Here is a 12,077-nt window from a genome sequence, read left to right as displayed (position 1 = left end):
ATTAAAAAAAAACAAACCAAAAACTGGCTAGCAACATCACTGCATACATTGTTACCATTTCTAAGTACTACTAAAGTTACCTCAACAGGGAAAACTACCGCTACTTTAAACATTTTGCATGCTTTTGCTATACTTAATATGCTTCCTTTTGGTCTCTATTTGTTTACTAAATTAAAAGCCCAGTTACTATGTGTTTAACAGTAAAGGGGATACTTGGATTCATGGCTCACACAGCTGGCTAAAAGGACAGGCTTGCTTCTGAGGAGCGCAGATACCAGGTGTGAGTCGGGACCAGCTCCTCTACTGGAGCTCTTCTGCCCAGTCCCAAAGGAACGCAGGTTGCTTTCCTGCGTGAGCAAAAAGTTTTTCAAAGAGCTTCCACATAGGGCCAACAAACCTGTTTAGATTGTTCAGAGCGACAGCTTAAGCACTGATACAGAGGTCTGACTCTTGTGTATAGCATTTACTCTTTAAATGCGGTGAGTCAATGTGTAACGGGAAGGCGGGTGGCTGTTCCTTTATGTTGGGTTACCAAACAGTTGAAAAAAGTAGATGCAATGGTATGAATTAATGAGAAGGCTGTTCTTAATACAACATCACTTTATTCTGTTAAAATCTTAACACAACTTCTAGGCCAAAGCAAATAATTTTAACATTATTCATACCATAATCCAGTTCAAATGCTCTCATTTCTAGCTTTTTTGTGTTAGCAGTCATGCGTTTTTCTGTAAATATCAATGTGATTGATCAATGCAATAAGAAGAGTTAAGAATATACCCCAAAACCTGTAAAGTTAACTTTTTTAGTACACAGGAATGTAAGTTCTGGTTTTTTATATAGGTGTGTTCGGGGGGGTTGCACAGACAGCAGGAAAAAAGTGGCCAATGAAGGCAGGTGATGGAAGAGATAAAAGTCCTTTCCACCAGCTTTTTTTACTATACCCTGGCTTCAGGATGAAGCTAGGACCAGGTAATAGTATTGTCAGTGCTGGTGTTCCAGGTACTCTAGACAGTGTTGGGCTTGTAGCACAATTTAAAAAAAAAATCAGTTGTTGTTGAAGATGTGCATAATCCAAGTTATCCAGTTACCTTGATTTTGGTACTTATATTTTTGCAAGCTACTGAATATGGGGATATTATTTAACATTAGTAAAATGTGTTGGGTTTGACTGTATCAAGCATTATGCTTCCTTTGTGAGAGTGGCCCTGCCTGTCTTATTTGACCAAATTGTGAACTCATTTAACAGTGGGAGGCAGCTGTGGTTTCTTGGCTGGCCTATGGTACTGCAAACTGCTACTGTTTCCTCTGAGCCACAACTGCCCCCACAGCATGTACATACCTGGGGACTCTTAGCAAGTGGCTTCTTATCGAAATATTTTACAGAAGCTCAGTACTTGATATTCGATGTATAACAATGGTAATAAATATCAATGTTTCATTTCAAAGGTGTCCTTGAATGGCCATTTTGGACAAAACTTGTTGTGGTGGCCATTGGATTCACAGGGGGCCTGGTCTTCATGTATGTGCAGTGTAAGGTTTATGTTCAGCTGTGGCGCAGGTTGAAAGCCTACAACAGAGTGATCTTTGTTCAGAACTGCCCAGACACCGCCAAAAAACTAGAAGAGAAGAACTCTTCCTGCACTCAGACCTCAGACGTCAAGGATGCAGTGGTGGTGCGAGTAGCACAGACAGGTACAAACTCTCAGCCGGCAGCTGAAGAAACATCTGAGGTTATGCCCGTTTGACAGACAGCGTTGTTTCTTCCTTGCAGAATAAGGCGTAGTGTTTTCTACACTACAAATGCTAAAAGAGAGCAGAAATGACTGTGCAATTTTTCAGTTAAGATAACAAACAAAAAAACCACACAAAAACCAACACTCTACAAGGAAAATGGATGCAGCAAAGCAACTTGTTACTGTATGGAATGTGACGTTTGTGAAGTAGCTTCTCAACTAGTCAGCAAGTGTAGTGAAAGTGGAAGTGTAGAAAGTGCAATAGAGAACAGGTTTAACAGACAATGCCAAACCAATGTGATTACTTTTTTTTTAATTGGATGGCTGGGAAAATAGAAACAGACCTGATATAATCATTTTGTTTACAGCAAACAAAACCTTTCATCTGTTTACTACTAAAACTTTTACTTGCTATTTATCTTCTTAAAGATACTCTTCGAAAAGGTACCAGTTATATGCATTAAACTGAATCAAGTTAACAAGAGCTGTATCGCAGCACTCACTCTCTAAGCCTCGTGCAGTAACACATGTTCATGTGACTGCAGTGGAGCCTGAATGTTTGGGCAGCTGTGGCAACTAAGGATATTTGAAACATTTAAAGGGTAGCATTGTTTTTAAGTATGCCTGAATTTTTTAAAAGTAAGCAATTTCAACCAGTATAAACTCATGTCTCCATAAGCTACAGGTATGTTTTTTAAGCATAGCTGTCAGCAAAGTACAGGAAGGAAAGAACCTTTAGGTACGTATTTAGAAGAGCAGCTCAGCTGTTTATTTTACTTTGTAAGAGTGAATTAGAAATTGGATACACAAAGTTTTGAGGCAGGACTGTAAGTGAAAAAATGCAGTTTGCTGCAGAATCATACAAAAGCAAGCTGCGTATTATCAAAAGTCTGAAAAAGGATGGCATATAGGGAAGATGGAAGCCATTTTGGGTTTAATAAGATTCATGATGCAGAAAGGTAGACCTAAGAGAATATACCTACATATCTTAGAAGACAATTAGTTTTTATCTCCTTGTTCTGAAAAGTTAGGTTTTGTCTTCCTGACTGAAAACATAAAACAATGGTTTCCCTCTGTACAGGTAAACTTGAGGTGTTAGAGATTCAACAGTTCAGTTGTTAACTTCGTGTTTTGAGCATTCTCATATAAAAATGAAGTGTGAATAGCATTAAAGGGTGCAACAGATAAATGAATGTGGATATAACACTGTGTCCAGCAGGGTGAATTTTATATAGAAACCAATTTTGTGATTCACTTCTCATACTTGTGATGTTCACCATCAGGACACAACAGCGAGTGTTGACCTGGAGTACTTACATACTGGCCTGGACAAGTCTGCGGCCTGAACGTAATGTATATTTTTAAAATAAGTTGAAAGTTGCTTTTTCATCCTGTATTTAGGTAAAGGAGGAAGCGTAAATAAGCAAATAACCAGAGTAAAGAGGATAGCAGAGCACAGGTTCATTCAAAGGGGAAATTCTGCCACATTTACAAGTGAACTAGACCTTCTACAGAAGCCTTACAGTTTCTAATGGTAATTTTTCCTCTTTACACGCTCCAATATCTACAATTAAATAACAGAGTTATCCCATTCTTGCAAATATCCAGGGTGCTGCGCCTAAGATGTATTGGAGGTTATATATTAGACATTCCTTCATTAATGTGTTTACTGGCTTAAGGCTCAGGGAATACTGGAAGTAGTAGTTTCGGCAAGAAATGTGTCTTTTATCAGACCATTATATTCTTTTGTATTGGAATTGCTCAAGTAATTTGGCTGTGACAAAGTAATTGTCATCTGGCTAGACAGGACACCACATCTTGGTGACTGAACAGGCTCTAAATACATACTAATATTTGCTGAAAGTTACTCCAGGTGAGTTGGATTAACGTGGGTTTTTTCCACATAATGACATGCACTTTTCATATAAAACAACCTTCTAATAATTATACAATTGCAAATTGAAATGATAGCAGCTTCTTATTTGAAATCACATACAAGAGTAACCAAATCATTTTTCTAATTGTGGAGGAGACTTCAGGTCTTCAGAAAATGATGACAGGACTAAGGAATGCCTTGTAACGGGATGTTTAAGACACTCTGCAAAAGTGTAGTTTTCAAAAAGTCTAAATCTACTTGCTAAAAAGTAAATCTCATGATATCGGAAGTTAAGACACTTGAAATTACTAGCTGCATCTACATGTCTGGAATGATGTTTACAATAAAAAACTGATAATCATAGCAAAATTGACTGACAAGGAACATTATTTTGGAAGATAACTAAGAGTTTTGTGAAATAATCCAAAAGCTTCTTACTAAGTGGCAGTAACCCTGCTTCTTTAGCCAGCCTGTTCTTTGACCCGCTGTACCATCATCACCCCACTGAAAATATTTTATCCTCTATTTTCACAGTTTACTGGAGACTAATTCACATTGGTTTTTTTCTTGGACAAGTATAAAATTTAACTCATAAAACATACCTGAGGCTTCTCAGAGCAGATTTGTAGCATCCAACCAGATTGCTGTACATTTTTAAAAATACACTGAAAAGTCAGCAACGGAACTTGCAAAATTTTATATTAACGACTTCAACTTCAAAACACTATTTTGGTACTCAACTACATGTGCAGCTGAGCTTACCATTAGTTTAAGAAAGGAGAAAGACTTCAGCTGAAATTCCTCCTCTCCCTTTGAAGTATTAAATTTGGTCAGTGGGAAAGGGAGCAAAATGGGACCCTCTCCGCTTAGACAGACCATGAGACAAGTCAGCAGCGAGAGATCGCAGCAGGCTTGAAGCAGTCTCTAACCTTTTACAGCATTAGCCCGTACCTCCCTTTCTCTTCTTAGGTGCACTGGATATTCTAGAGCTTTCAGGGATTTCATGCAGGATTGGAAGGAATTCGTTTCTGAAGCAGGGTGCAACCTCTTTGGGAGGGCAAGGAGCCACTCACACCACCATGCCTTGGGTACAGACTGCACGAGTAAGGAAGGTGCATGAATACAGACACTAGACAGCTGCTTATCAATCAGTGTTTTTTCATTCCCACACAAAGCACGATTTTCTGTATCAATTTAATAACCACAGGATTCTCTCCTGCAAAAACAGTACACGGGAAGTTTTAGGATACATTGTAAGACTTTTTAATGAAAATGACATATCAAATAAAAATCTCTATCAAACGGTACGTGTAGCCACAGTGCACCTCAGGCAAATAATGCTGATGGTGGAATTTAGCCTGGCTAAACCCACAAGGGCAGAACCTTGCTCTGAGCTGCCATTACCAAGAAGAGTTAATCTGCATTCTTGTTTAAGCGAAGTTTGAATAAAGGTAGGTAGGAGTAATCTGGTGCCAGATCAGATCTGGAATTTTAAACAAGATACTCCTGATCTGTGAACACGCACATTTCTTTTCAAGTTACAAGCATTACAGAGTTTATTTCAAACTGGCATAAACGTACCACTTCTAACTATCAGCAGCATTAAGATTATTCCCAAATAGTCCAACTGTGCCATTCACACATTGCTCTGTCTGAAGGCAGTGTTTATTTTTTTGTGTAGAAAACGTAGTAATTCCCCATCACCATAACAAACCATTTATAATTTCTAATAATACAATAAAAATTACTCTACGATGAAAAAAAATTTACTGTGTATAATATTTGGAACTATAAGTTTGTGCTACTTGTTTAACTCCCTCTCTTTTGCAAAATAAAAATTGTATGTTTTGTGGGTGAATGTGTACTGAAAGACAGAAGGTAAGGGAAACAAAAGTAATGTATCTGCTTATTGTTGTGAACAAAATGTATTTGTATTAAACAAATGACCCAAATTACCACAGTATTCTACATTTGTCACTTTGTTATATACAGTATCACATGCTGAACCTGAATTGGCAAGACTACGCTCTTGCAAGAAACGTGAAGAACATACACAGCTAAACCTGCTAGCTCAGCATGGCTGGTTTTGGGTACCATGCCTTGGCAAAATGCTCAGGAAAATACCTGACAGTACAAAAGCACTTGAAAAGAGCTATGGCTGTTTAACTAGGAAAAAGGAAGACTGGGAACACAGGCTTCAACTCCATTAAGAATTCTGAGAAAGCAACTGGGTTTACATCCATAGCAAAATGGACAACTAGTACTGGGTTTCAGCCACAGGAGGATAAGAGGAAGAAAACTTCCTAAGGAGAGCAGTGCCTTGGAAAGAACTGTTTGTTACATGTGATTGTGGCAAGTCCAACATTAGAAAGCTTTAAAGACGGGTTGGACAAACAGTTAAATGGTTTAAAGCTAATCCCACCTTAGACTGTCAGAATGAACCATGTTCCCTTTTTTGTATTTTAGAATTTTACTTGGTAAGATTTTCTCCTTTTCCAAAAACGCCTAAAGATAAATGCTTTATTTAATGAAAAGAAATACTACGTTTGCATTATAAAAAGATTCTCTGTACTTTGTCACATACAAAACCAGAAAAGTACCCTATCTTGATAAATACACAGCATTCCTATCAGCCTCCAAACTTAGTCTTCTAAAGAGGGTTGTATCCATCTGTATTTCTTCTAGATTGTCAGCTGGGGAGAGAGTGGGCTAAGTTTCAAAACATCACAGTTCTAGCTGGAATAATAACTAGCTCAACGTGGAAATCAAAGATGGATTCACAAATCCCTACAAGATATATATAATACAAAAGAAAGAGCAAAACCAGAAAAGTTCTAATAATAAAGATATATTCCTTTCCATTTACTAGCATATGGAAAAATAAGAGCCAAATTTGATTTTAGAATTAAGAGAACAGAGGTGCAGGTCACTATGCCTTTTTACTTTGCACACAAGGGTTCAAACCTCTTGATGAAGGGTACCGCTAGTACACAAAACATTCTTGTTCAGTTTGCTCTCTGTTAAACACACATAAACAAGGAAACATGTTCTTTGACGTTTACTCACACACACACCCAATAAAATATTGAGGCTGTTCTGTGCGAGCTTCATCTAGTAAGTGAAGTTAACCAAGAATCACCAGAAGTACTTTGAATGGTGTACTACATTTCCACTGTCTGTGATATGGAACTCAGAAAATAACCTTGGATAAATTTTGCAACATGGTTAAGAACAGAATGAATCCAGGCTGCTGGACAGTATGGGCCCTGGGACAAACTTGCCCTTCTATTATTTGCAAATGCTTACAACTGATACCAACTGAATCACAGAGCTGTTATGTTGGGTTTTTTTTAAACAGCTCAAAGGTAATATATAGAAAAATGCAATAATCAGCAGTATTCCAAATGAAAACCAAAGAGGACAGGTCAGAGTAATACTTAAGTGTATTAACTAAAGTAGGTCTTATTTTAGCAATGGATAACTTCTCTTGAAAGCCACATGGGAAACTGCCCAGCCTGTATGACACAAAGGATAACTTTTTCTTATTTCTTTAGGGTCATCTACTTCAATAAATGGTAGTTCTGAAGGGAAAAAAAAACCAAACAAACAACCACCAGTTACAGAGCTTTTAGACCTTGCGTAATCTGTAATTTGAAGAAATAAGGCTATAACAAAGCATGGCTCGTCATATGCGTATGTCTGCGAACATGGTAAACAACGTGTTCTACAAAATTTAATAATGGTTCACAAACAGCATAGCAGTCAAAAGTAAAGTAGCAAGATTTAGGTGGGTTATATTAACTGCAGAAAAGAACAACAACTCAACCAACAAAATTTTAACGGCTATCAGAAGCGAGACCGCTACTTACAGGAGCCCCGAAGGATGCAGTGAGAAGAACAAGTCAGTCTAGAAGAAAGTTCAGGCAAAGGCTTTAGTGAATCTTCATTAAGGGCCGCTTTAGATCTAGTTTGCTAGTACATTTTGAGACCTGGGGAAAAAGAAGAATATTTCATTAAAAACATACAGGTTAGAATTTTTGGCCAGTTCACATCCTAGCAACAAGCACTGTCACTTCATAAATTTTCAAATCAGCATGGTACTGTCTTGGCTAACTGTGGACTTGAGTATGAGCTGACATTAGTAAAATGCTGCCACCTGTCTACATTTCTTTAGATAATGCTGCCATTTTGGTTTAATAACATAATTTAAAATATAAGTAGCTTTACTTTTCATCTGTAAGGGGTAACTACATATTAAACTCTTCAAGAAAATTGGGCAATATTTACAACACAAGCAGTTAAGGCTTAGGGAACTTGATTACAGGGCCACTACAGAGTCTTCCTCCATCAGCTTATTTGTAGTTATATTCTAGGAACTCTGCACAGGATCTTGCTTGCAGTATTTAAGGTAACAGCCTAAATTGCAGTGCATAAATCACATCTTAACAAAGTTTCTTAACCTTTGTAAAACTTTTTAGGAACTAAGTCTGGAAGTCACTAATAATGAGTTTTTACTCTTGAAAAAGATCTAGAAGCTAGAAATACGATGCATGCATTGTAGCATGCTGAGATGATTGGCTCAAGCCAATGAGACATATTTCTATAGCACAGGTGTTTCTTTGCCCTTTACTAGAAAACTAAGCCTGGAGGATTCCTTAAGTAGAGAACTTTTAAAAAAGCAGTAATGTCCTTTTCTTACTACTCTTTCCTATCTGTCAGGTGTTCAGCAAAAAAAGTTTTTTAAAAGTTGGACTCACACACTTTTGGATCCCAGACTCGGTCCTCATATACGGTAGTGTCATTACAGAGATGAGCTAATATGCTACTGCAATCAAAGACAAAAAAAAATTAATATCACACACAAGACACTTCTTAAGTATACTCCTTGAACCTTAGGAATGGCTCAGAAAATGGTTCATGTATGTTTCCTTTTCAACTTGTTGCATCTCGCTGCACATACTGGAGTTCCATATGGACCAACACATACTCTGGTAGAGAAAAAAGGAAAAATACAATACTGAGGCTAAGTGCTTGATTGCGTGCTTGTTTCTCCACATCACAAATATTGGAAGTCTCATCCCTTTAGAAGGAACTTTATGGAGCAGACTGAAAATCCATGGTGAAGAGTTCCATAAATTCAGTCACGTTAGTTTCCAACACTAAAGAACTGTAAATTAATTAATCTACTGCATACAACCAGCCTTGAGAAGGATAGTGTTTTCTGGTTTAATTTTGTTCACATTTTGTTTTTTGCTTTGTTTACATGAAAAAAAAAATAAAATCATACTGCTACTGGAATTAAAACCAGCTGGTTCTTTTCCATCTGAGACCATCAACAGAGTTAAGTCCCAGAATCAGAGCACAACTAATAACTTAGCTGCTACTCAAAGTCTAAATGTAATTCAGCCAGTTCCCTAGAGAAGTCTGGATGGAATGAAAGTATACCTCAGTAAGTACACTGCAAAATACAGTGTAACAAATTAGAAAGTACATGTAAAAAAAAAAGTTCTTAACCTAAGTTCCATGTTAAAACATTGCTTTTTTGTTTGAAGTTTTGTATGTTTAATACGAGCCCAAATAATTACAGAAATTAACTATCACAACTTTGCAGTTAAACACTAAAAAAGAGGGACATTGTGATGCAACATCCAACAAGTTTAAGAATCAAGTAAGTCTTCCATATAATTAATCTTTAGACCGTAGAAAAAACCCTGTCACTTACAAAGAATTATAGTAGAGGATTTAAAATTAAAGTCTGTAACCCTTAGTTACAAATTAACAGAATGTCAAGGTATCCCCTACAGCAATTTTTTTAAGAACAGAGAACATCACATAAATATTTCCCATTCCCACTTTTAATAGCAGCAGCTTTCTAGATTTTAATTTTGAAGAAGCAGAATAACAATTCAAAACTCCTGACAGCATTCATCCTTATTTTCCACCATAGGGAAGAAAATTCATCAACATACAAAACCGTAACAGCTGGCTTTAAAGCACAGGCACGACTGGGTTATCAAAATGACAGAGCAGATTCTACTATCTTGTCTCAGTAAGAGGCAAAAGACTCTCCGCATCCCCTTGCTCCAGGCCTCTCAGCACAAAAACCTGGAGCACAGAAATGAAAAATAAATAAAAAACCTGGAGCACAGAAATGAAAAATAAATAAATCAATATATTCATACATAGCTTGCTTTGTGGTTGGTTTGGGTTTTTTTTCTTTCACATTGCAACAAAACTTACCTGGTAAACTGGTCTTGCACATCATCAACTTAAGCCCAGACTACTTTTCAATTCAAGTGTGAACACCTGTCAGCTACGTGTGATTTTTTCTGATAATTCAGTGTAAAAAGTTCACACACAGAAATTGTTCTTTCTTCATTACTTACGCAGTAGGTCAACGGGACAGTTTCAAAGCCAGCTAAACAAGCAGTGAATACATGGATTTCAAGGGACAAAATCCATAAACTCGAAGTCCAAATTGTAAACATGTTCTTAAAAGTGTGAATAACAAATGTTAAAAAGGAAATCACTTCCAGTATTTGACTATCACACCAACCAAGCAAGTAATAATTGTTTTATAATTCCTTTATAATAATTACTTTATAATTGTTATTTTTTATAATGCCAAACTGAATTGTTTCAAGGAATATAGAACATCTCATTCTTCATAACTTTGCGTGACTACTTTTTTTAAAGCATGCACCAGGATGTAAGCCGAATATACTGTCATTACTTGTGACACCTTCTAGTTACCTTACTGCTCATTTTCCTTCTGTATTTCACCCAAGGTGATGGGAAAGTGACTTTTTCTACAATGTTTCTACTTAAAATTTCAAAGCACATCAGACATTGTATACAACCAAAAATTTAAGATGTCTTCTGAAAGGCAAAAATCTGTCAAAGCACTGAACACACACATACATGGCTTTAATTCTCACCAATTACTCTGCCCAGCTTTCACTGGAGTTTAACACTTCCAGGTTTTATAAATCAAAATTCTAATGATTAATAATCAAAAAATACCTAAAAATAAAAAGGTGGAATTCTACAACACAGCTCAATTTAACAAAGTTAAAAAAAATATCAAAGGCCTGCCCTGAACTTCAGCACGCTTATTTCTAAAACAGAAACACAAAGCACTGACATGATGGCCTAGAGATATGGCTGGTGTCAGGGGGTAAGACCTCCAGCCAGGTCTGACTGGTCCAGCTGAAGATGTGTGACACATCACTCCCACATGCTTCAGGTCTGTTAAATTTATTCAGGTTTCTTCAGATTAATTTAAGGAGGACAACAGTTAATTCTATATTAACTCAACAGACTGGTTTCCCAAAACATGAAAGGACAGCACAAGCCTATTTTGTAAAGAGGGAAAAATTAATATAGATGTTAACAGAATAGCACCATCAGTAACACTGTACACAGCCAAGAAAATACTCAACTGGGTATCTGTAAGAGATCTGGGAAACCCATGTAACTATTTACCATGACAAAGTCTTGTGTTTAACACACAGAACTGTACAGAGAATCAAGTACTAGGGAGATCATCTACCAGGAATAATTATTTCCACATAATTAACAGGCATCTGAACTGTGACTGCTATGACATGTACAGACAGTACATCTGAACTGTGACTTCTGTGCCCAGGCAACCTGATCTGCTCTAATAAGGATTTTTTTTGTGATTTATAAATTCACACAAAATAAAAGTGGAATTATCCCTGGCTTTGCCCTTGCCTTCCCCCCCCCCCTTTTTTTTTATTTTACGGTATTAAAAGTGAGAATCTGCTAAGAACCTTCCTGAAGGACACATTTAAAGGCATCTAAAGAGTTGCTTCATAAAGCAAGCCTTCTATTTAAGTCCTAAGCAACATAATTTCATAATTTAAAAAATAATTAAAAAATAAAAAAATACAGACAAAAGATATATTTAAAAACAGACTGTAGGGACTTTAATTAGCCTCTGATCTGAATTCTTCAATACACTGGTGAAGACAGTATAATTCTCTCAAACTCTCTTGACAAAATATAAAATACTCAATATTTTATTGAAGTCTTTCCAGCTCTCTGTTCCTGACACAGACTCTCAGACAAGAGAAGGTACAAGAGAAGAGTTATGATTTATGCTCTGTGTTTCTCATCTTCTCCACATACAATTCTACCAAATGGGAGAGCATTTCTTACACCCAAGGTGTTTCATGTAATGCAGCAGACGATTTTGTGAGACAAGGCCTATCGCTGCTCTCCACAAAACTGCGTACACCTAGAGACATCCCAGCCACCACCACAAGAGATGGATAAAAGTTGCCACCAGCCGGCCTCACTGCTCGCCAGGGTAGCTGCTATAGATACACTAAATGACATACACTCTTGCCATTACCAACCACACACTGTTCTTAACAGGTGTCTGATTCTTGACTACTCTATGACCAGGGAAGAGGTACTCAACAAGTCAAGATTTCAAGATA

General features: G+C 37.0%; 1 protein-coding gene across 5 annotated transcripts in view; it reads left to right on the top strand.

Moving 5' to 3' along the window:
- The window catches only part of MARCHF1 (membrane associated ring-CH-type finger 1), a 257,958-nt gene extending 246,571 nt beyond the window's left edge, over positions 1-11,387 (top strand). For 4 of the 5 annotated variants that reach the window (XM_055794491.1, XM_055794492.1, XM_055794488.1 and 1 more), the window contains one exon: positions 1,447-3,545. In XM_055794491.1, coding sequence (XP_055650466.1) covers positions 1,447-1,745 — 299 coding nt within the window. In that variant the 3' untranslated portion in view covers positions 1,746-3,545. Of the gene's footprint in view, positions 1-1,446; positions 3,546-9,556 lie in introns of those variants that run through there. The other variant, XM_055794490.1, reaches the window with a different exon arrangement.
- The last annotated feature ends 690 nt before the right edge of the window (positions 11,388-12,077 follow it).

This window comes from Falco peregrinus, chromosome 2 (genome assembly GCF_023634155.1).
Source record: "Falco peregrinus isolate bFalPer1 chromosome 2, bFalPer1.pri, whole genome shotgun sequence".
NCBI classification, from domain to species: Eukaryota; Metazoa; Chordata; class Aves; order Falconiformes; family Falconidae; genus Falco; species Falco peregrinus.
The sequence above is the reverse complement of the archived record's forward strand: the minus strand, read 5'-3'. Positions and strand labels throughout refer to the sequence as shown.